This window comes from Cariama cristata, unplaced genomic scaffold, assembly GCF_000690535.1.
Source record: "Cariama cristata isolate BGI_N322 unplaced genomic scaffold, ASM69053v1 scaffold7124, whole genome shotgun sequence".
Lineage (NCBI taxonomy): Eukaryota > Metazoa > Chordata > Aves > Cariamiformes > Cariamidae > Cariama > Cariama cristata.
Genome location: NW_009611320.1, coordinates 75,177 through 101,004, shown reverse-complemented (window position 1 = coordinate 101,004; position 25,828 = coordinate 75,177). Strand labels below are relative to the sequence as shown.

The 25,828-nt window shown below is 40.7% G+C and overlaps 1 protein-coding gene across 1 annotated transcript in view; it reads left to right on the top strand.

Moving 5' to 3' along the window:
- Positions 1–25,828, top strand: part of FAT3 (FAT atypical cadherin 3) — a 220,310-nt gene that overhangs the window by 146,287 nt on the left and 48,195 nt on the right. The window contains exons 10-14 of the mRNA XM_009698210.1: positions 1–843; positions 8,217–8,413; positions 9,461–9,614; positions 12,373–12,606; positions 24,716–25,105. Of these exons, the coding sequence (XP_009696512.1) occupies positions 1–843; positions 8,217–8,413; positions 9,461–9,614; positions 12,373–12,606; positions 24,716–25,105 (1,818 nt within the window). The remainder of the gene's footprint in view (positions 844–8,216; positions 8,414–9,460; positions 9,615–12,372; positions 12,607–24,715; positions 25,106–25,828) is intronic.

Genomic DNA, 25,828 nt, shown 5'->3' with positions numbered 1-25,828 from the left:
TTCCTGTAAAGCACTCCCTCATTCCTGTCTACATCCATGTTTTACCCCCAGAAACTATTTTGCCTTCCTTTTCTCAACCCCAGTATTCTTTTACCATAGCAGAAGACACCCTCATAGGTAGTACCATCGACATTCTGCATATTTTGCCTAATCAGGGTGCTTTGTATAGCACAGTTAATGGTGAGCTGACTGAAAACAACAAGGATGGGGTTTTCATCATAGAGCAAGACACGGGGCTCATAAAACTGGATAAGAGGCTTGACCACGAGACAAATCCTGCTTTTCACTTCAAAGTTGCAGCCACCATTCAGTTAGACAAAGTAGACATTGTGTTGACTGTGGATGTGGAGGTTAAGGTATTGGATGTAAATGACAACAAGCCCATGTTTGAAACTGCTAGCTATGATGCTATAATAATGGAAGGGATGCCTATAGGAACAAAACTCATGCAAGTTAAAGCAGTTGATGCAGACTCGAGTGCAAATGGGCAGGTCACCTATACACTTGCAGTGGAATCGGAGCTGGAGAAGATCACGGAAGCATTCACCATTGATAGCAACAGTGGCTGGATCAGCACACTGAAGGATCTGGACCATGAAAAGGATCCTGCTTTCACCTTTGCAGTGGTGGCCTCAGATCTGGGGGAAGCTTTATCCTTGTCATCAACCACCTTGGTCTCAGTTACTGTGACAGATATAAATGATAACGCACCCGTCTTTGAGCATGAGGTGTACAGAGGGTCAGTGAAGGAGAGTGACCCTCCAGGGGAAGTTGTGGCTGTTCTTAGCACCTGGGATGAAGACACGTCTGATGTCAACCGGCAGGTTAGCTACCATATTACAGGTAAGAAACAGCTCGCATGCTTTCTTCCCAAAACCAGCTTTACTGGAGAACTGTGCATGTGTCCAGTTTTAGGTGAACATTTAGCAGGATTTCAGCTAAATTGTCACTGTGAATTAGACAATTGCATCTCTTTCTGATTTTATTTTTATTTTTTAAATTTGGACAGAATTTGAACTAAAGCTGAAAAGAGGGGAGTGTGTGTGTGTCTGTCTGTCTGGGTTATTCTCTCTCTAATTTCCAAGATTAATGCTTCATGATTTGCTGCAGTGCAATGTAGTGTGACCCATCAGCCCATCATAATTGATGTGTCAACTTGGAAACCATCATGACTTAATGTTTCAACCAAGGGAAGAAGAATATATTATTCTTAAGGAGAAAATCCTTACATTCCCAAGCATTTAATTTTTTTTTTAAATTGCATTTTTCTTTTAGAGATAGGAAAGTGCGTGCAGGAGCCACTTTGAAATACCACTATTTATGGGAGAGGAAAAAAAAAAAAGGAATTAATTTTACATTGGAAGGAGTGGGGGGATGCCGTTTCTTATCAGCACAGATTTCTGGCCAGGGAAATAGTAATCCAATTAGAAGCACTGGTTAGCTGCCATGCATTGTTATATACAGCATAAGGCAATTTCGATTACATTACTACCATATTTTTCAAAGTGTGGTAACATTGCTCTTTCCTATTGTGCTGTATTTATTACCATTTTTTTCTCCTAGATTCAGACTGGCTTTTGTATGAGTATGTTATGAGTGATGGGGTGCTGCAATTATTTTTCTGCCTACCGCTTGTATTGTCCAATAGATTTTGTTAGGGAACAACTTTGTCATTCCCCCCAACCTTTACAATCCAAGACTTAATATTAATTACCTAGTAATAACCAGATTATCAGACAAATTCACACTTTTCTCACTGGGTGGAGTTAGAATTACACAAAACTGCATGTGGGAAGCAGACTACAGGCAAAAATGACTTACCTAATGCGATAACAGTTTGTATATTTTGCTCTGGAGGATAAGGCTCCTACCCCTTCATTAGCTATCAAACTGGAAATGGCTGTGGGATGGTATGTAGGGAGAGATGTGATATTCCAGTTAGCCACAGATTGCCTGTGTTACACATCAGAAGTAGCATCATTTTCAAAGCAACCAGAAATTCATTCTCACCATTTACTTGAAAATCTGGGTTCAGTTTAAAGGTTTCAGTTTAAAAGTTCAGTTTAAAATGTGATGTGTTGTAGGATATTAGAAGTAGAGGCAAAAATAGTCTCGTGGATAAAGCACAGGATTTGGAGGCTTTGGGCAAGGTGCATTAGCTGCCAGTGCCTCGGTTCCCACATACCTAAAAGTAAATAAGTAGTGCCTCATCCTAGAGATTTTGTGATATTTGAAGGAGGTTGGGGGTCCCAGTATAGAAAGTACTATAGGAAATGCAAACGCATGTTTGTAACAAAGATATGTTAGTGTACTGTGATCATTAGCTGAAGGTACATTTTTTCTCTTTGTTCTGAAGTATTTCAGTCATCTCTTATAATGAATTATGTATTTAGTTATATAATAATATTTTCCTCACATCCCTGTGCCGTTAATTTAGCAAAAACTGGACTTTTGAATAGTAACTATCATATGTGACTCAAAAATTATAGATCATTCTGTATCTTAATTTCTATCACAGTTCAAAACATATCAGATATTTTGCTGGTATTTTAGTTTCTGAAAACATTAGATGTCAAAGCCCAAAACTTTCTCTAATTCCTACTGCACAATTACCAAAATGTATGAGCTCAGAAATTCCACTGTCTTTGAATATATCCTTTGAATTTGGGAAGTGCACAAGGAGAAATTAGGTTATTCTGATGAAAATGTCAAAACATGCTAAAGTATACTTTAAATAACAAAATAGTCTGTTCACACTTTACCTCAAGTTGAGCTGAGGAACTGCAGGTGACTATTTCATAGATCAGCTAGATGATTATTCAAATGCTGAGGCTTTCTGGAGCCATTTTGATCCATAGAAACTTCTGTGAATACAACAAACAAACTCTGAGAAAAAACAGGACACTGACAAAAAAGGAGGAGAAAATAAATTATGAGAATGACATGTGGATCCACCAAAACCAGCTTTGTGCAAATGCACCTGGAGAAATGTAGAACACAGAAGAGAGATGGAAAATAATCATCATTTAAGAGATGAAAGAAAGAAACATTCTGGGTCAGATGTGATCACTGAAGAGTCCTTTGCACTCTTTTGAGAAATACAAATGCTTATTGCAGTCTTCTGGTCCACTTTGAAAGAGGGTAGATATATTCTGGTGGGTAAATGCATATTCTGTTTTGAACTCCTTCAGTTTAGGATTGGTTTCCATGATTACTGGCAAGTAGTTGCCATTTTCAAATCCACCTTTATCTGCATTTGATGGTGGGGAAATAATTTTGCACTTACACCTTGTTATTTGTAGTTTGATAGCAGCTGGAGATGTTCACAAAGCAAAAGCACTATATATAAATCTCAATAGAAAATCAACAGGAAGTGCAGATGACACAAATGCACTTAGGGAGCACAGTAGTTTTCTTTTGAAGGCTTGTTTGAGGTTGTTACCCATATCATTTGAGGCAGTTTGGCTTTAGCCAGCATAAACCCAGCCAGATATTACTGAGATTTAACAGTAGTAAACTAGGAAAAACCACCAGAAAAATGTCAGTTGCTAAGACTTTGGTACAGTAAAGTGTTTTGTGTTCCTCAGGGATGTTAATTAGGCTCCATCAGTCACATAAATCTAAGGACAGACAATAGTCTTTAAGCTTGGTTCAGCTGAATACTAGGAAGAGGGACAGTGTGTTTTGAAAGAAAGAACTGGTATTGTACGCTATAGTTTTTTTGCTGGGTTGATTTCCCAGTGATAGTAAAGTGATGGGTTTTGTTTGTTTTTATTTTATATTTGAGATCCTGGAGTTCTTGAGAAATGGATGTTTCAGTGTTTGGGGAGGACTTGTGCTGCAGGCTGAAGAACAGCGTCTGCAATTTTACGATAGTAAAGCTAAGAGGATTGGGTTTATCATTCCGGCAGCTCAGTAAACGTGCAATATCTTAAACTAGGAGTGGAGAATAAACCTATTGATTTTATGTGATGCGAATGCCTAGAATTCTAATTGGGAATTGAAAGTATCTAAATAAATGCATAAATCTAAAAGAAACTAAATAAAGAAGTTAGTAAATATTCGGTTCTCCCTCCCAGATCAGGACATTGCAGTGAAAACTGATACTGTTGGCTTCCAGTTTTCAGTTCCCTTTTAGCCATTATAATTCCCTCTGTGTGTGCTTTAGTAATGATGTGTGTCAGGATTTGTTTATTTTGGATCACTGTGTCTCTGCATTTCATTTGTATCTGGCTGTTTTCTTTCTTTACTTAAACTTGAGCTTGATTTGGCTTTGTACTATTTGCTGACTAGGGAGGGAGGGAGAGCATTATTTAAACTTCAAGTAACAAAAGATAAAAGATAATGCTGATTCTTTCAGCCTCAAAGCCTTTCTAAAAAGTTACTGGAGTGTTTTTTGTAGCTAGCACTTCACTGTTGTGACATTCAAAGTAGAACATAAGAAAACTGCCAAAAGATTTTAAAGAATCCATTAATACATGTAGTCAGGAGGCTTCCGTTTAGAAAAGCTACATTATTCAGAGTGAAAAACTAATTAATTAGAACGCCCCTAGGAAACTGAATCTGCTTACATATATTAGTGAAAAAGTTAATTAATCACTGCAGAATGAGATCTGCGTCAAGACATATGTGTAAGTACTAGAAAATGGTTCCCTGGGCCACAGTGTGGATTTTTTTGCCTTTCCTTTTTAAGAGTGTTTCCTTGACGGTATTTTAGTGTTTATGTCTCATTATTTCTGTTACACTTTATAGCGGAACTTCCACCTTTGTCTTGCATCAACAAAGTATATAGCTAGTCCTGAGAAGCAAAAAAAATGAAAGGTAGCACTAATGAAAAAGTCATGCAGATAAACTGTTACACATGTTTGCTGCTTATTGCGAGGTCTCTTGGTCATTCAAATTGATCCTTTTCTAGTGGAGTAAAGGGGGAGGAAAGGGATCCCAAGGTCTTTTTTTTATACATACTCCCCAAATTCCTATGTATGATTTAAAAACCATTCCATCAACAACAAATCAACAGTGATTTTAAAATTGCTCCAAGCTAGTGTTACTACCAGCCATAAAAGCCACCAGCTGATTTTAATTAGATTTTACCTTTCCTCTTTTCTTAGCAATGGGATACCCATACTTTGAGTGTATTGCTTCATAGTTGGTCGGGACAGTTAATATTTCCTTTTACAAAAGGACTAATATGCAGGAAAGCACTGATTGATATCATGAAGCTAAATAAGGATATTTAAGACCATTTTTATTAATGTTTTACAGCATTAAACTCACTATGACAAGATTACAGCCTTTTATAAGGGAGAGTTAAGCTTTTTTATGCTGATGTTGAACTGAATAGAGAGAACTTAATGTCAATCAGCAGGGGTCTACCTTCTTTGAAGTCACATTGAGACTCAAGTTGATGGACAAATTCTCATTGCCTTGGGTTGTGTTCAGATCTGGCCTGTAGGGCACATTGACATAATGTGTAACCCTCTTTAGGAGAAATGTGTGTTTATGTCACACGCAGATTAAAGAAGGTTTAACTGAGTCCTCTGATGATTATTGCAGACTGTCGTGGAAATCAGTGGGAAAACTGGGATCTGCTTGGTTTTGTGACTGAAGAAGGAGATTTTCTATCAACAGAAAATATCTGTGTTTGATATATCAGTTTTGTGCTCTGTATGATTAGAAAGCCTTTTGTAATTATAATGCCTATCATCTGATTAATTTTCTGGAAATCTTATTCATTACAATGTGCTTTTTTGACACAGTTACAACTAGCACAAATGGTGATGCTTAACAAGAAAGATTTGCTCAGCCTGTCTCAACTGACTTAGTTTTCATATTAAATAGAAACCAGTCTATCTTGTCATTGGTGGCTAATTAAGAAGGCATAGATTACAGCCTGTGACCTCTTTTCTACTTTTTGATGTAAAAAGAAGGTATGGAATGTGCACTACCTTTTTGCTTGGTTTTAAACTCAATTTCAAGTTCAGATCTTCTCTGCCTTGTTTTTTTTTGCTAAAAATGTTCCTGGGAACTGACAGAATTCTGACACCAGAAGCAACAACAGTGGCACCTAATCACTTGACAGCAGAGGCAGCTCAAATAAATTCAGCCTTGGATTTTTTTTTTAAATACTTATTTACTCAAACATTCAACACAAGTACTAGAGAGGAAGGTTTAAGAACCTGGTCTTTCCATTGCACTTGGACGGATCTCATGACACATGTCAGGACCCTGAATAAGTTGTAAGCAAAAGTACACTAGCAAGCTTGATATTCTTGATCCTATTACAAGAAAGAATAAGTATTCCCTTAATATTTTTATACCACTTTTATACATGAGAAACATGGCAAGTAGTTCTCAGATTGCATTTTTGCATGGTAGAGCATAGGAGAAAGCTTAATGTGGTGAGGAAAGAGCTAGTAGCGGGTTAGCTGGAATTAAAGTTCAACCAGTGGAACAGCATGATGCTTTTTTCTATGTCCTCACTCAGTTTCTATAGCACATGAGTTTACTGTGACTACAGTGCTCTATCCTAAATTATTCAATGTGCAGATATGTTTTTACAGACCAAGGTTATGTTAGACACTGAGCACAGAAGACTAGGTAGTTGGCTTTACTGGCTTTCACTGGAATAGAATTAATTTTATTCATAGCAGCTGATATGGGGCTATGTTTTGGTTTTGTGACCAAAGCAGTGATGGTAACACAAGGATGTTTTAGTTATTTCTGAGCAGGGCTTACACAGAGTCAAGGCTTTTTCTGCTTCTCACCCCACTCCACCAGTGAGGAGGATGGGGATGCACAAGGAGTTGGGAGGGGACATGGCCAGGACAGCTGACCCCAATGACCCAAGGGATATTCCATACCATATGACGTCATGCTCAGCATATACAGCTGGGGGAAGAAGGAGGAGTGGGAGACTTTTGGAGTGATGGTGTTTGTCTTCCCAAGAAACTGTTATGGGTGATGGAGCCATGCTTTACTGGAAATGGCTGAACACCTGCTATGAATTCCTTATTTTGCTTTGCTTACACATGATGAATTCCTTATTTTGCTTTGCTTACACACGCAGCTTTTGCTTTATCTATTAAAATGTCTTTATCTCAACTCACAAGTTTCTTCACTTTTACCCTCCTGATTCTCTCCCCCTTCCTGCTGGCAGGGAATGAGCGAGCAGCTGTGTGGGGTTTAGCTGCATACCAGGGTTAAACCACAACATTGGTTTAAAAGATTTTACTGTCTGTTCTGCCAGGGGCTTGAGATCAGGCTCAGAGAAGGGCAATTGAATGTTGTTTCTTCATGGAGCGGGCAGGGAACTGTACCATTTCAGATGAAAGAGTAAATAACTGTTGGAAACATTAACAACAACTGTGCCCACCTTGATTATTGTACCCTTCTGCATGTGACGTGTCCTTCCTTCCTTCCTGAGGATGTTGTGGATCAAAACTTTCCCTCTCCCAACCTGCTTTTATCACTAGGCAATGTAATGATGTGGAAGAGCCACATTGCCAGGTTCAGTGTCAGTATTATGGAATCATAAAAAGCTGTTCTGCTTCCTCTCCTACACTCCTTTCACCAGCTTTCAGTTTCAGATACGTTTGATCTAATTGTGCTGCTTATCTTCCAACTGCTCTTCAAATGACCTCTTGTTAGGACTATTTAATACTAATGTGTCTTCCTGTGTCGTGTAAACTTTTTTTTAAAACTAGAATTTTAATGAGCAGAAGAACGGCGCAGCTGTATGATAAAGCTTTCATTAGAGAATTCCTTAATAGAACCCACTTCCAGTCCTTGATTGCATAATCAACAGCTAATGAAATTGTCTTGGTAACAAGAGCTACGGTGTATTACATCCTCTCCCGAGACTAAGTGGAAAGACAATTGTACCAGCCTGAGAGGTCTATTGATTGTTCACAGTTTGAATTTGATTGCCCTTACGGGGAACTAAACAAGAGATCATCTTCAGCTCTGCTAAATGGATTTTGTTTCCACTGAAAGCTATTGGTTCACTTTCATACAAGGCGTTCAGGGGGCAGTAAACACAGGGAGCGTAATCTCATTACAGATTTCCTGAGTCTGCGAGTTTGAAAGCACCGATCACTGTAAAACAAATGACAGCTGCTTAGTTCAGGTCCTCTGCGATGTGTCTGTGTGTTTAAACTAGGTGGGAGCTCTGAAGGGATGCCCCAGCCCATTGTATGTTGTTTGTCTCGTTGCAGGAGGGAATCCCAAAGGGAAGTTTGCTCTGGGACTGGTTCAGAATGAGTGGAAGGTTTATGTTAAAAGGCCTCTAGATCGGGAAGAGCAAGATGTTTATTATCTGAACATCACTGCCACGGATGGCCTCTTTGTAACCCAAGCTGCTGTGGAAGTGACCGTCACTGATGTTAATGATAATAATCCAGTTTGTGAACAGGTGAGTTAGCAACACCCGTGGCAATCGACTGTTGTGTTGAAAGTGATGGTTTCCCTGTGGGTGTTCCTGCTATTTACAGGTGTTCACAGGCAATGCCCATTTTCATCCTTAAGGTCTTTAGTTGAAGAATTTGGAGTGATCTGGGAGAGGATCAGGATAAAGCAGTCCTGTGAAGCCAAGATTGAAGGATAATGGTCTAGTAAAGCTAGCAAAAGAGTCTTGTCCACATTGGCCTTAGTTGGCTTTAGAAGAAATGAAGCGTTGTGAGGTGGCACTAGGCAGCCACTCCTCTCCTGCAGAAAAAATGTGGTTTCTTTTCGCAACCAATGTGGAAATGTCTTCAGTCTAGTTTAACTCCAGCCTTCCTGAACCTGGCAGATGCCAGAGACCCAGTGGAAAAGGCAGAAGAAAGTAGCTTGCTCTCATGTTGTCAGGCATGCGCGCAGTGTGGCCTGACCACAGCTTTCACGGTGCTAGCTGCCTCTTACTCTGTGGAAAGGTGATGTGGGGAACTGATATTACAGCGATAGAAAGGTCTGTGTGAGAGAAAAGACACGATGAAACAAAGAGTTCCTTAATTGTACTGCTCACAGAATCTTTTATATAAATATATATATCTGTACGTATATACTCATATAATTCCCATCATTACCTTATCACTGATGGGCCACTGTCATTACAAGTACCACTCTGGGGAATCATAGTCTTTATCTTCATCAAACACTGCTGGATGAGGCCATACGAACAGTTGTCTTCGTTAGCACACTCATCAAAGTTTCCATTTCATGGGTGTTGATGAAACAAATGAAAGACAGAAACTGAGACACCATTTAACACCTAAGACAAGCCCTATTAAGAGTTATAATTTGGCATTGTTTTTGTGACACCTCAAATCTTAACAGTGATTTGAATTTCTAGGAATGTGTTACGTAAAGGAAAATTGTTTCCTATGTAGAAAGATGCACTACAGAGAGTTTAAAAAACAGATTGTGCAAAGACTGTAAAATACTGTTACAGAATAGCTAACATTTCTGTTTTTGTCTCTAGGTTGCATACACAGCACTGTTTCCTGAAGACATTCCATCAAACAAAGTCATTCTTAAAATCAGTGCTAAAGATGCTGACATTGGGTCCAATGGTGAAATTCGCTATTCTCTCTATGGTGCTGGGAACAATAAATTTTTCTTAGATCCAGAAAATGGTAAGATGACAACTGAGTGTTTCTGAATAGCCTTCTTAATCCCTCAACAGCAGTGGATGCTAGTTTCCTTAACAACGGTTAGGTTACACTTGGTTATCAGCCAGTTGTTCCAGTTATGACAGGCATGGATGACCACTTCTGAAGTGGTGGTGGCAGGAGGGAGAAAGAGGGACATCTTTGTTGGCCAGGTTGAATGTTATAATCATAACAGTGGATACCAGCCCTTTTGTTTCCCTGCCAGACCTCAAGTTAGGTCAGATATGTATCGTAGAACCATAGAATCATAGAATAGTTTGGGTTAGAAGGGACCTTTATAGGTCATCTAGTCCAGCCCCACTGCAATGAGCAGGGACATCTTGAACTCAGTCAGGTTGCTCAGAGCCCTATCCAACCTGGCCTTGAATGTTGCCAGGGATGGGACATCTACCACCTCTCTGGGCAACCTGTGCCAATGTTTCACCACCCTCATTGTAAAAAATTCCTTCCTTGCATCTAGTCTGAATCTACCCACTTGTGGTTTAAAAACATTACCCATTGTCCTATTGCAACAGGCCCTGCTAAAAAGTTCATCCCCATCTTTCTTATAAGCTCCCTTTATCTACTAAAAGGCCACAGTAAAGTCTCCCCAGAGCCTTCTCTTCCCCCAGCCTGTCCTCACAGGAGTGGTGCTCCAGCCCTGGATCATCTTTGTGGCGTCCCCTGGACTTGCTCCAACAGGTCCATGTCCTTCTTGTGCTGAGGACCCCAGAGCTGAGGGCAGGACTGCAGGGGGGTCTCATCAGAGTGGAGCAGAGGGGCAGAATCCCCTCCTTCGACCTGCTGGTCATGCTGCTTGGGATGCAGCCCAGGGTACATCCAGCCAGGTGGCTTTCTGGGCTGCAAGCGCATATTGCCGGGTCATGCCCAGCTTTTCATCCACCAATACCCCCAAGCCCTTCTCAATCTGCTGCTCTCAATCCCTTTATCCCCCAGCCTGTATTGATACTGGAGATTGCCCCAACCCATGTATGTGCAGGACCTTGCACTTGGCTTTGTTGTACCTCATGAGGTTCACATGGGCCCACTTCTTGAGCTTGTCCAGATCCCTCTGGATGGCATCCCATCCCTCAGGCATATCAACTGCACTGCTCAGCTTGGTGTCGTCTGCAAACTTGCTGAGGGTGCACTCGATCCCACTGTTTATGTCATTGATGAAACTATTAAAGAGTACTGGTCCAGTATGGACCCTTGAGGGTCACCACTTGTCCCTGATCTCCATCTAGACATTGAGCTGTTGACCACTACCCTCTGGATTCAATCATCCAACTAATTCCTCATCCACCGAACAATCAATCCATCAAATCCATATCTCTCCAATTCAGGGAGAAGGATGTGGAGGACCGTGTCAGAAGCCTTACAGAAGTCCAGATAGATGACTTCTGTAGCTCTTCCCTTGTACACTGATGTACTCACTCTACATAGCAGGCCACTAGGTTGGTCAGACAGGACTTGCCCTTGGTGGAGCTATGCTGACTGTCTCAGATTACTTCCGTGTCCTCCATATGCCTGTCCTGGAGTCTTTTTGGTACAAAAGAGCAGAAGATACCAACATGGTCCTCCTTCATCTTCGGACTTCATTTCTTCCACCTTGGTCTGGATATATTGGTATTTAGACCCTGTAAAAAAGACATTCCTTTTATACCCAGATTTTGGGGGAGAAAGGATATCGGTAGTGAATTTGTGGGCACAGTGGAATGCTACAGAGGTCTTGTACATTTGGCCGTTGGTCTGGAAAAGATGCTGATCTCTGCTAAGATCTAGATTTTATGGTTGTTATGAAGTAAAGCTAAGTAAAATAATTTTCTCGTGAATTAAAATCCCACCCCTCTGTTATTCTTAGGTATCTGGTTTCCATAATAATAGACTAAGCCCTTCCCTGTGCAATGCCTCCTCCACTTGACTAGCAGAAGCCAGTACCTGCTATTGCTGTAGCATTACTGATGGAAAAGGAGGTGTTTGGAGATCTATACAGTGTGTGGAAGGGGAATTATTGCCCCCTTCAAGAAAAAATTCTGTATTTAAATGCAAATTATACCCTTTACAAATTTAACTCAAAACTTATCTTCCGACTAGTAGTGGCTGTTTCCTGATGTGGCAATGTTTGGCAGTTGTTTATCTGTGCAGTGGAAAATGGATCATGAGTAAAGCTCGCACAGTCTGAATAGGCTGGCTTTTTGTTACTGTTAGAGTTTATTGTGATACCCATCTCTGTATGAGAATAAGAAGTTTGTTTCAAACTGGATGCCAGAGGTATCTACAGGAATTCAGAGCTAGTTGGAGATTGCTTTCTGGGGAGAAGAGAGAGGGATGTTGATGTTATTTTTGAACAATAGCATTAGAAAACTTCAGAGTTCATTATGGATACTGTCATCAGATTCAGTATGTGTTTCTGTGTCTAGGAGCCTATAAATCTTGAAAGTAACAGAAAGAAAGACTTGGAAATACCTGGTGGTGTTCATATGGGTGAAGTTGTAGGCTGTTGAAGGCCACCATGAGTGGCTTGTCATCCCTGCACTCATATTGGCGGCTCTGTTGGGTAAAGAGGAACGAGAAGTGACACTGCTGTGAGGTTTTAATCCATTCATTGGAATAAGCGAGGTTGATTTTTCTTTTCTCTTTCTTATTCCTGTGAATACCTGTTTTTGAGATACTCACACTATCTATAGTTAGTGTTGTTGCTACAGGAGTAATGACCGCTGCTGCTTTTAATCAATTTTAGGTGAGCTGAAATCGTTGGCTCCTCTTGACCGAGAGAAAATCCCTGCGTACAACTTGGTTGCCCGAGCCACAGATGGTGGTGGCAGGTTTTGCCAATCAGAAATCCATCTTATTTTAGAAGATGTTAATGATAATCCACCAGTGTTTTCATCTGATCACTACACTGCGTGTGTCTATGAGAATACAGCCACTAAAGCTTTGCTAACAAGGGTCCAAGCCACTGATCCTGATGTCGGTAAGTGAGTAACACTGCGAACAATAATTAATGTTCAGGAAAACTCTGTGGGTTGATGGAATTGCGATACAGATTAATGTTTCTATTACTGCCTTTCCTCATTCTTTCCTCCTTTTACTTCCGCATCCTCTCCATTTTTCTCTCTTCTGTTTCTTTACATTGAAATGCTCATGGCTGAGCTTGACATAATGGTGTTACAGATAGAAAAGCATTGCAGCAACCACAGAAGCAATCTTTTATTGTCTTGATTGGTGATAGCTAGATGCAGGGGTAAATGATACTTCTGGGGGTAAATTCCAGCTTTCTTACTCCAGTGGTCTCACCTCTTTTCTTGAGCCATGATTTTTAATACCTGTGCCCCTATTTATGCAAATAATATAGTTATGTGCCAAAGGGACCTATACCTGATTAATCACAGCTTTTCTAGAGTTTTATACTGCTATAACTTGCATTTGTTCCAGCTGGTTACCTTAGCATAAACCTATTGTTGTACACTGTGAATGTACATTATAAATGTTCTGGATATTTAACTGTGCATTCTTTTAAAGTGTAATAGTTAATTATATGAGGATCTTAACCTTGAAATCTGTGCCCAATTATAAATATTTAAAGGATTTTTTTTGCATAACATGGCGGTAAACCTACTGCATATCAGATTTTTTTTTTTTTAGCTCAGTCACTTCAGTTGGAATAAATAAATCCCATAGTTTATTTTTCCTTTCTGTGTTTTTGGAGATGTTTTGTAAAAACTGTGTCCTGAGTAGCTTCACACAAGAAGCAGACCTTTCATTGAATGAAAAAGTATTTCATGTTATTTTTTTTTTTTTTTTGAAGTACAGTGCATGCTGGAAGTCTCAGTTGTTTCTAAGGCTGATAATGTAAATATACAGTAATCAGTAAAGGAGCAGAAGGCATTCATTAATGTATCTATGAAGAGCTGCATTATATGCCTTGGTTGAAAAATCATTATTAAAATTATGATACTATCCTGCAGTGAAAAGCCAATTACTGGTAGTAAACTACTGAACAGTCTGAAGACCCAGTGTTGTTGTTTTCCACTCTTGTCTTAATTACCATTTTTCTCATAGGTGAACTGACATTTGGGGAGACAGGAAGAATTAGACTAAAAAGTTGTCAATAAAAATTCTTGCTAGCACCAACTTTACATGATAAGATGGTTAGCAATGAAAAAAAACCATGAGCTAATTGCTACAACTTCCTTCTGAAACTAGATAAGTTAAAAAGAGAGATGCATGTGATGAATGAGAAGGGGCTATGTACTTCCTTAATGATTAGACCTGAAAATCAAACAAGACATTGTATCATATGAAAGTGACTCCAGCCTCTAGAATTGGATTTTATATTAATTACTGTTCTGTACTAAAGTCTCTGATTTCCTATTGCTGCATAATGAATGAGTTCAGGTAGTATAATGTTCCCATCACAGAGAAAAATGTATTATTGATATTCCTGATGGGCTATGATATTCCTGTAAGGTTTTGTGGAGCGTTATCCTGAGAACATCAGTGGAGCCAGTAATCATCATAGAAATCAATTTTTAACATTCAGGAAATATCTTATGATCAGTCTTAGAATTTGCCCATTCTGCTTTGGGCTTTGAAGAGCCGTGTACTGTAAGGATAGGAGTATCAACATAGAAGCCATTGGGATAAAACTTGAGAAAAGTCCATTTGTGGTCTGCAGCTAAGCACAATTTAACATAAAACTGAAAATATTGTGGTCAGACACTGTTGGATGATTAAGACAATTTCCAGTTAACAGGAAAATAGTGTCATATCTGCCTTGTGCCTTTGATATCTTTTGAAGTTCCTGAACTCATAATATCCTGGGAAATTTCAGGACTGGAACATGAATTGTTGTTTAATATATTTGTAATTTGGACACGTGCTTAGGAACTACCTGTACCAACTGGACACACTGAAGAAGAGATGTAATTCTTCTTCACAGTATTCAACAGAAGAAAATGGCTTTCACTGTTTAACTCCAGTAGCACGCAAGTTCATTTTACGTACCCTCTCCATGTACCTAGGTATCTTAAATTAAATGATTGCTTGAAGGAGAGAGAATATACATAAGTCCCTTTGTTAAGACATATTGGTAACTTTAATATAAAACAATTCTTTCTCAAATCCTGCTTCCATTGGAAATTCTTAGTATTTCCTGCCAACTCACCATGATCAGGTTTGGAAATGCACAAACTCAGAAATGAAAGAGAAATGCTGTTTTTTAGAGAAGTTCATAGGGAGCAGTGGATTTTCCACCTCCCACTGTCTTCAAATCAAAGTGCCAAATTACTCCATTCTATTCAAATTAAGGCACAAGAAGAGTTGGAGTGAATGCTGAGGTGTAATTATCTGTTCAAACCCATCAGACAACTACAATATCAGCCTATTTCAAAGGAATTAGGGTCATGCTAGAGCAGCAACACTGAGAAAACCTACATGGGACTTTGTGGCAAGCATGACATTAAAAAATTACAAACTTCAAAATAAACCTGGAGCCCAGACCTGAGCTGCAGGTGCATGCTCATTTCCAGTGCTGCTCGTGTTTTATGCATGCATGCAGTGTTGCCGCCTTGCTCACAGAATACAAGAATGAATGACAACGTGGTCCAAGCTCAGCAGTGCTTTAAGTGATCATTAAATCCTGCCTCGCTTGCAGCTGCTTTGCCTTGTGAATGACCTCCATGCTCAGGCCTGTTTCCGTGATGACTGATGATGTAGTCTAACGAAGGCAGAAGCACTTACTGTACTAAATATGAAGAGTGCGTCATCCATCCTTCTGCAGTCCTCTTCATCGCCACTGGAGCATCCGCAGTTCCACACCATCCACATTTGTAGTCGGTTTAGTGATTTCACTGACCTACTGATTTTTCTCTGAGTTTGTGATGAATATGACATTCTAATTTTGCTCAAAATGGAAATGACCCGGTCTTGCCTACCAGTGCTGCCTTCCAGCCTCTGCATTACGCTATGGTCAAAGCCGTGGCTGGTACCAGCTTGTGCAGGTTCTCCCCCATTCCCTGCACAATCAACCAGTATAGATGGTTGTCTTGGAACCACCACCTTGTATTGCATGCAGCCAACGTGCAGGAAAACACAGGCATGTAGGCAGACAAAAAATTGGTGGGAGAAACCTTTGTTTGATTGGAAAGAGTTCCCTGCAGTGCACAGACCTTCCTGCTCTGTCCTCAGCTGTCCCTCATCCCCATGCCCCTTCTCCAGCCCCAAGGCCCATACGAGTACATTGCACAGGAGGTGTGGTGACATGTGGCCTGCAAGGAGCCAGCTGGTGGCTGGGTTACGGTCTGGCTAGCCAAATCTAGGGCTTTCTCAGAGACACAATTCAGACTGATCTAATTCTTCCTTGAGTAGCAGTCATACCTCAAACAGCAAAGGCCTATACCCACTCGCTTGCCCAGCCAGGCAGTCCTCCCTTGCCAGCTGTCCGATTCTTTGACAGTTTTGTCCATGCCTTGTCTTTGTTGCAGTTCATATTTTTGGAATGACCCTGTGTTCCCCTGCCCCATTTTTGTGGCATGTACAAACAGCAAAAGATTCAGGAAGGACCCTCACTATGGGCTGAAGGTGAGGACCACAGGGTTGTTTGTGGTGACAAATCAGAGGTGAAGCACTTTGGATGGCCTTGCTAGAAATGTGTCTCCTGGCCTTGTGGATACAGAAGTGTCATGCTGCAGGTTCACACGGTCACAGAATGGTTGAGGTTGGATGGGACCTCTGGAAAGTTGTCTTGTCCAACCACCCTGCTCAAGCAGGGCCACCTACAGCAGGTTGCCTAGGACCATGTCCAGATGGCTTTTGGATATCTCCAAGGTTGGAGATATTCCCTGAATGCTCTGCAGCGTGGGCACCCCAGAGGCCCTCTGGGGATAACCAGATACAGTCAAAAGTGTAACATCTTCACCCTGACCTGGCAGAGCAGTGCAGACAGGCAGCAAACCCACACTGATGCCCTCTCTGACTGCCAGTTCTTCCCGAGCTGGACATCATTCAGAGAAGAAGAATTAATGGCAGATGAGATTTTGCAGAAAGTGCAGTTTGGGAAAATATTCTCCCATATCCAATAGCAGATTTCACAGCATTGAGTAATGCAACCTAGAAAAATAATAAGCAGCATGCTACTTTTTTCAAAGTATTGTCTCACCTTTGTGCATAGGATGCCCACAGTTACAGATGTGTCCCAGCTTCTGCAGGGCTCATAGCCTCGCAGCAGAATGCAGAACGCAAACAGTCTGAGGTTTATTTGTCAGTTCCAAAAAAAACATCCAACTAGTTTGGTGGCAGAGAGATGTGAATGATGACCCTAGTTTTCTGTTCTTTGTTCTCTGCATTTGAAGCTTTGGTGCTTAGGTGGGTGTGAAGGAAATAACAGGTGTTGAAAGCCTAATTCAGTGAGCTGGGATAAGACTTCAGGCTCTCCCATAGATAAGTTTATACAGCCAGGTTATACAGGTCAATCGTGGTTGAATTTGGTTGTGTTTTTTAAGGAGTGGTATAGAGCTAAATATTGTTTGGACTAAAATTTATGAGAGTGATTCTGTAGTCATCTGATTACTGCATTTGTGTTTAATGTGGAGAGTTTAAATCAATCGTCTAATCAGTCTTGTTCTTGGTGTGGGGAACTAATTATTTGCCTCCGCACAAAGTGAATGAGCTACAGCAGAAGGAACTCAGCCCTTCTGGAGAAGCCGTTTGACCTTCCAACTAGGAGACATCTGCTTCTTATCCCCAACCTTCTCCACCAAGAAGTACAGGGGAACAAACTGTGGCCCATCATCTGCCTGGTGAGCAGCTGGGGAACTTGGAAAAAAGCTAGCTTTTGCCTTCTTAATAAAGGCAGAAGCACTTCTAGGAATGCAGAGATGCAGCACATTGGGCCCCTGAAAGATTGCCAAATAAAAAATAATAGTCAGGCTCTGTGGAGTTTAGACTTACCTAGTGTTAGGAGGTAAACAAACAAGGTGTCTGGGGATTATGATAGAAAGCTTAGGTTTCTGCCTAAACAAGCCCCACTTCATATTGCTTGTTTTGCTTCCCATGCCTAGGCACTCAGGAGGCTTAATCCTGTAAGTAGTCAGTCTATATGACCCTCTTGTTGAATCTTTCAAAGGACCGTTTTTTTAAAGCTGCAGATAGTAGTCAGGGGAACTTGGTCACCCAACTTATATTAAAATAATGAGTATACGTGTATCAAGATGACTAAGAGCTAGTCTGTGTGCAGCAAGCAGAAGTCATCAAACCAATCTCATTTCCTTCTGCAACATGCGAAGAGGCCATATAGAAAGAAATATTACGGGTGGTATGGCTTAGGTTTAGTGAGGTTTTTGACATTGTACCACATGCTGTTTTCACAAGCAAGCTAGGGAAACATGGTCTACATGAAACTATTATCAGGTGGGTTTGTAATGACTGTTTCACTGGAGGGATAAGTTAAGAACGGTACTGGCAGCACTGCTCTTATTTTCATTCCTGGATGGATAAGGCAGCATAAGGTCTGTATTGCTAGATGTCAGAAAGTAGAATGGGGGCTACAAGTATCCTGGATAGTGTCAAAGTCATAGTTGTGGGATTTAACAGTTGGAAAAGTGGTATGGAAAAATACAATGCAAGTGATCAAGATAAATGTGAAATCCTGTGTTTAGATAAGAATAACCAAGGAAGTGCACCAGTATTGCCTGGGTAATGACTGACTGGGCAGCAGAACTGTATTATGGTGAATCACAGGCTGAATGTATGTTTACACTTTCATACAGGTGTGAAAAGGCAGATAATTTAATGAGATGAGTAAACAAGAGTAATGCCGGAAAACAGAAGCAGTTCTTTCTGTTTACTTGGTGTTGGCAAATCCTGACCTGAAAGGCTGTGTCAGGTTTTGGGTACAGCGCTTCCAGGAATATGTGGGGTATGTGGAGATTTACAAGAAAGATCACAGATCCAGAAAACGTGTGCTACCAGGAAATATTAAAACAGTTGAGAGGGGATGCCAGGGAGAACTGAGATGATGAAGTATCAGTGTCTTCAGATATCAGACAAGTAGCTCTGAGGAAGGAAGTCAACCTTTGCTTTTTTTCCCCCCTTCATCTTTTACTATTTTTATTCAATCTCAGCAAAAAGTCAGAGCAAGATTTTTTGTTGTAAGAGAAGTGAGGCACTGGGGTGTGTTATCCAAGGAGGTTATGCAAGTTCATGATCAGAGGATAGGCCTGTTTCGGGATAAATTGCATCCATCCTTTCTTTGTGCAGGGATAAATTAGATGACCTCGCAAGATTCCTGCTATCTTTATACTCTGTCATTTATATTAATGTCTTTAATTTTTGAGATTTCCAAGACATTGTTAACAACATAGAAGCAAAGAACTAGACAAGGAGAATTGTACCTCTTGGATTATGTTGACTGAATAAGCTCTGTATTTAAACTAGATCACTGAAACATATATATGTATGTGTGTGTGTGTGTGTCTGTGTACATATATATATGCATACATACATACATGCATATTTTTTAATATATCTCTCTACATGTGCATTCCATTGCTTCAGGCTATGTTGACCAATGTCATCAGCTGCAATGTGTAACCCTAAATCAGGTGTATCCAAAACGGCCTCCCCAACTTCAGAAAAATAATCAAGCTTTTGCCTGATCAGCCTGAGGAAGTGAATCACTCAGGAGCGCTGATGGAAACAAGTATTCATATCAAGTCATGTAAGCCAGTACCCTGGGCTCTGTAAATCTCTGCTGAAAAAGACAGGGGAGGGTGAGCCAGCTGTCCAGATCTCATCTTCCTACCAGAAAAAGACAACACCTGACCTAGCTGAAATGGAAAGCAGGGTTTTAGACACCCATGGAAGGTATCATACCACTGAAAGCTCATGCCTGCACATTTCTGTCCAGTACTTCCCTTCAGTAAGGGGCTGATTATCTTCTCTGTCCTCTGTGGCCCTCCTTTCATCCCACGGTACTGTGACTCTGTCGGAGCACTGGTGTGAGTAAAGGCCTTCGGGGTTAAGGTTATCGTTTCCCCACAGAAAAGGGACAAAGCAGTGAAAGCCTGTCTTGGTAGCAGTGTTATGGATTGAACTTGGCCAGCTTTTCTGCTTAAGTTGTAAAAATCACTTGAAATTTTTCTATGGGGCTATATATTCTTCTACAGTTCAGCAAGGTACTTCTGGCAAGATTTTTCTCTTTCATCTCAAAATGTTGGAGCAGAGTATTATAAAATCTGGTTTAGTATTCGTCTTTTGTCTTGTTTGCTGTTAATGAAGTTGTGGACTTTTAACTTCCAATAACTTGTGGTGTGGTTAACGTTTGGGTAATCAGGAAAGGCCATAAGTGCACACTGGTGTTAATAGTCACACCATGAAAGACAGAGACCAGAGGATGCACAATAATCAGATACCATGCTTGCAAATCACTGCTAAATTGACAAATAACTTTTTTACAGCTCTCTTTCTGGACACCTTTCTGGTTTACTTCTTGTTTGTTTATTTTTAATGCTTGCCATTAGTTTTCTTTCCGTAGGTTTTCAAAATGAAAATAAGTAGATGACAAAGTTAAGCATCATTTTCCAGAGATAAACAAGAACGAGTGGACTAACTATCCTTGGGGAAACACATTAAATAATGATTTCAGGGTGACAGATGAAAACAGAAAGGAGAAACACACGCTGTATGATCTTTAATATGTATAAATTTTAGTTTGTGTGTGATGCCGTCAGCAGGTAATGCCCAATGCAGAAACTCACGGTCATATGAGGATTGCTTCTGTTGTATTAATTCTCAGCCTTTTAATTGGTGTCGGTCTGAATCAAACCATGTTGTAACTCCACCATTTTCAATTGAGCTGCATCTCAAATCCTGTGTTCAGTTTTGGGCCCTCACTACCAGAAAGACCTTGAGGTGCTGGAGCGAGTCCAGAGAAGGGCAACGAAGGTGGTGAAGGGTCTGGAGCACAAGTCTGATGGGGAGCGGCTGAGGGAGCTGGGGGTGTTTAGCCTGGAGAAGAGGAGGCTGAGGGGAGACCTGATCGCTCTCTACAACAACCTGAAAGGAGGTTGTAGCGAGGTGGGGGTCGGTCTCTTCTCCCAGGTAACGAGCGATGGGTGGGAAGGTTCAGGTTGGATATTAAGAAAAAACTTAATCACAGAAAGAGTTGTCAGGCACTGGTACAGGCTGCCCAGGGAAGTGGTGGAGTCCCCATCCCTGGAGGTATTTAAAAGACGTGTAGATGTGGTGCTCAGGGACATGGTTTAGTGGTGGATTTGGCCATGCTAGGCTAACAGTTGGACTTGATGATCTTAAATATCTTTTCCAACCTAAATGATTCTATAATTCTATGAGTTAGACAAGGAGGAATTTGATACTCCTGAATTATAAAGAGAAGTTATTTTGTTTCCCTGGTGATATTTAAAGTAGTAATGACATAGAAGATGTCATTATGTAACATTCAGTGCATGCCCCTTTGTTTTAGTACACAAGAAAACAAGGAAAAAAAAAAATGTTTGAAGGACAGCATTTGAGGTACTAGACAGCTGTATGTTGTACAAGCTCTTCACACCAGAGATTTGACAAAGGGCAATATTCTATCATATGCTAATACATGTCTAAATAGAAAATGTGCTTGCTTATTCCTTTATTTAAAAAATGTACTGCAATCCTCTTATACTAATAGTAATTCCTGCAAAGCTTTCCATATTCAAATAGCTTATGTTTGTGATTGGCACCTTAGAAATCTGAGAAGTTTAAGTGAGTAAGTGAATAGACACGACGCAGTTTGCAAACATTAATCCCCCAACAGCTGTGGGCAAGCAGTGTGGGAGGATTGCTCTCTTTACCAGTGGAGCAACCATGGTGTTGGAGCAGTTGTTTCCTTTCCACAGAAAATATCTCCTTTATAGTCACAGCAGAATCTACCATCACCTCCATGGCAGGGATGCCATTGACACCCACTGGTGGATGCTTCTCTCTCAGTGGATGGTAGCCCTTGGACTAAAGCATTTTGGATTTCAGCAGAAATAGCTTCCTACTTCACCTTTGCCTTATGCCCATTTTGTTTCCAGCCTCGGGTCAGGAAGCCGAGTGGAAAGAGGTATTGATATAACACAACACTTTCTTCAAAGTGATGTTTCTGCCACAGCTTTTCATTGAATTCATTTTCCTGCCAAGAAGCAAGCTTTAAAGTCTAGCCCCACGAGACACTGTGGGAGAAGGTCAGCAGGCAGCTGAGATCTGCCCCTGTATTTCTCCTTCTGTTCTGCCTGTGCATTCAGGCTGAAAGCCACCAAGGGCTGATATCCGTGAGTGTCCCATCTCAAGTCTACTGCCCTGATCTTCTCTCTCTCCTTGCATAAAATGGCATTTTCACCTGTAAGAGCTTTTCCTCAGGTCCCATGGGAAAAATAAGACTGTTCAGGTTATCAAACCAGACTGCTACAAGATAACCCACATCCCTGGAACTTCTGTATTTCTCACTCATTATTCAGGAAGAAAAAATAAAGTCGCTTGCCTTCAAGAAGTAACTCTCTCCTTTTCTGCCTAAAAATCCCTTATGTTTGAGTTAGCAACCAGAACAGTATAATCAGTATCTGAACTGTTTCCATTGTAGGATCACTAGCAATCACTTATCAAAAAAAACATTATTCATATTTCATTAATTAATGTACGTCACCTTTAGGAAGTAGACTACGAGGAGAGTGGTCAGATTATATATCAATCAGATTGCAGTCACCGGAGTTATCACTTTCTGTATGTAAACTCATCCAATGTGGTGTCACATGCACCAAATTCTGTCTCTCCTCACTCCCTCTTGCAAAATATTCTTGCTGAAGTTTTGGGGTGTTTCAAGACACAAGTCATGTGTAGGCCGTCTCCTTTCTGGCTATTTATGCCTGTAAAGACTGTGGTATCTGAATCTTCTGTCTTGTGCCCACATATGCTGTAGTGAGTATCAAATAGGGGTTTTGAGCCAGAGAAAAACCCCAACCAGACTAAGGCTCTCCTGCGGTCGCAGACACATATGCGTGGAAGGTGTGTGTTAAGGTCTCCGCTTCAGAGAAGTATTTAATTCTATGTAGAAACTGGCAGACAACAAGAAAGCCCAGTGCAGAATACTAAATAGCTTTACAGTTAAAACTCATGTGTAGGTTGAGTGTTCAACTGCATGCACTGAATCAGGAAAAATACCCATTTTCCAGCATCCCCAGGGATCAGCTCTAATTACTAGCTCGTTAATTGTTCTGGTCAGGTCTGTCCCTTTTTGTAAGTGAAAATTCAGGGAGGATTTCTAGCAGAAGGAGATCCTCCCCTGTTGGAAATGTGGACACACCTCCAGCCATTCAGACCCTCTAAACCTTCCACTTTCCAGAGGGTTTTACTCCTTTTTCACTTTTGTCAGTTTGGTTGATTGTCAGCTGACACAACATTTGGATGCATATATAAAGAGGCTAAGTGAAGAGGTGAGCATGGTCTCCAGCAGGCTGTAGGGTATTCAGAGTCTAGGTGTTTCAACACATGAAAGAATCTCCGGCTAGTTCGTGGGCTGAGCTCAGTTCCTCGTCTGCAGGACAGGAGTCACCTCCTTGGCTGCCTTGCCTGTTTTGCTGAAGGAGAGCCTCTGTATTATTCACATTTAAGATGCCATGGTGAATAGAGAGGCTGTGCTGTGATGAAAACAAAACAAAACAAAACAAAAAACGGTTCATTGCAATATTGCCATTTAAAATTTTCCATTTTTTAAACAAATTTGAACCTTTGAAATATACTCTGATGTCTCAAGCACTGCATAAAAACTTTATTCCATGAAGAGGCCAAAGAGTAATTCCTAACGCTCTCCAAGTAGGTTCTGGGACTTTGTAGCTGCTCAAGCTTTTACATGTGTCTGATTGAAGAAAGAGTCTCCCAGCTCCCCCTTGTGTGGATGCTCTACTCCTGCTACATCAAGCGGAAAACAACTGTGAATTGTGTTGCTTTTGATCAGACGTTTCTACAGTGCTTTGCTGCTGGAAAGCAGAATAATTCTGTCACAAATTTTATATTAACAAAATATGCCTAGAAGGGATTGGTAGCTCTTGTTCGTCTGATTAATGTCAGGCTTGTAAAGTCTGTTCTCCAACAAAAAAGGGTAGCAAATGGTCAAGTGAGAGATGTTAAAAACAAAGACCCTTCATTTTAGTGGATCTTTGTGTTTTAGTTATAATCTCTTAGTGAAGCACCCAGGACCAAATCACAACATCAACCAGCATCAAGGGAGTTGAATTAGGTTGTATCTGTGTTCACTTTTAATTAGATTTGAAATGGCTATCCCACTGTAGTGCAGCAAGCAACCAAGTCAGTACCTTCCCCTCGGGCCTTATTACTGACAACAACCTTAGCATAGATCTGTATATTCAGCAGCTGAGTGGATAGGTGTTATGTGTTGGGAAATACAGGCAGGATTTGAAAAAGACAGGATACCTTTCATACAACTCAATTTTTGCTCTCAAACTGGGTAGTGGGGGACTTTCCTTTCTAAAATGTCCATATTCTGGCAGGAGTTCTTTGGTGCATCTTTTGTCTGAGAGGTATCGTCTCACAATATTTTGCTGCTCGACAGTGGAGTCAAGGCAGCACTGGTAGCAAGCACATTCTGTGCCACCTGATGTATTTTTATAGGTTTATTTTTCCCTTATGTACATTTCTATTCCTTCAAGATGTGCTCTGAGACTTTTCCAATTTCAGCATTCTGCCTGTCTCATCTAATTCAATTGTAAGCTTTTCTGGGCAAGGACCATATCTGGATTCTGCTTTCAAGTTTCATTAGACAACAGTTCCGCAAAGTGATCTTTTAAAAAAGTATCATGATGAGGGAAGGCACTTTACTTATCCACGGGCATTTGACATGTGAGAAGAGCGTGTCCTGATCTCCCAAACTTTCAGCAATACCGTAGCCACAGGCACTCCTACCTCCATGTGCTCCATCCCCATTGGAAATGATCAATGTGACAGCAGATTTTGCTTAGAGTTTCTGTTAGATAGGAAGAGGTGGTTGTTTTCTTTATTTCACTTTATCATTTTCACATTTGTTTCTCTTTCAGGTGTGAACAGAAAAGTTACCTATTCCCTGGCAGACTCCGCAGATGGTTACTTCTCAGTTGACCGGTCATCAGGAATCATTATCTTGGAGCATCCACTTGATAGAGAGCTTCAGTCTTCCTATAACATCAGTGTAAAGGCGTCAGATCAGAGCATTGTGCTGACCTTGTCCTCGTTTGCCACTGTTACCATTACAGTGCTAGACATTAATGACAACCCCCCTGTGTTTGAAAGAAGAGATTATCTTGTTACAGTACCTGAAGACACCTCACCTGGTACTGAAGTCCTTTCTGTTTTTGCTACAAGCCAAGACATTGGTACCAACGCTGAGATTGCCTATCTCATCAGATCAGGGAATGAGAAAGGGAAGTTCAGGATTAACTCAAAAACAGGTTTGTGAAGTGGCTCTTACTTGTAATACAAAATGAAAGCATCAGAAAAACGTGAATACTTTGGGGAAGGCTCTTGGACCAAAAAATTTCTAAGAACAAGAGACTCAGAGCTTGTCAATGTGGAATTAGTTGCGCAGTTAAATTTTAGGTTGGAGAGTGATGTAAATTACAGTCACACTCAGCTGCCCCAGCTCGAGTGGAGAATACTTCTCTCCATTAGTATGTCCATGGAAGTCAATGTAGATGTGACAACTCATTAGCAAAACTGTGCAACCTTACAGTTACGAACACTGGCAATGTTTACCTGCTTACCAGCTGAGTACAACCTAAACTGTCTGGTCCTTAGCAAGCATCAGACAGTGCTATCAGGACCAAATATCTGGCAGTCCTAATATGTGATTGCTATTTATACAGCTGTATGCAACTTCACTGACTGACGGTTGCTTTCAGCCATGGTTTGGGTAATTTTTTTGGCTGTACATCACAAATTTTAAAAACGTACTGCTACTTCTCTTTAAGGAATACTAGGAAAACCTACCTTATTTGGTGCAAATGGCTCATTTTCTTTGAACTGCCTTAGTGGGCTATATTCTTTATCCTTATTGAGGTTTTAATCCATCAACAGTAAGCTATGATTCTTCTGTGCTTGCTATAGTGGATCCCCTTATTCTCATAACATTCAGGATGACCAGTACAAATTGCCACCAGAGCTTCAGAACAAAA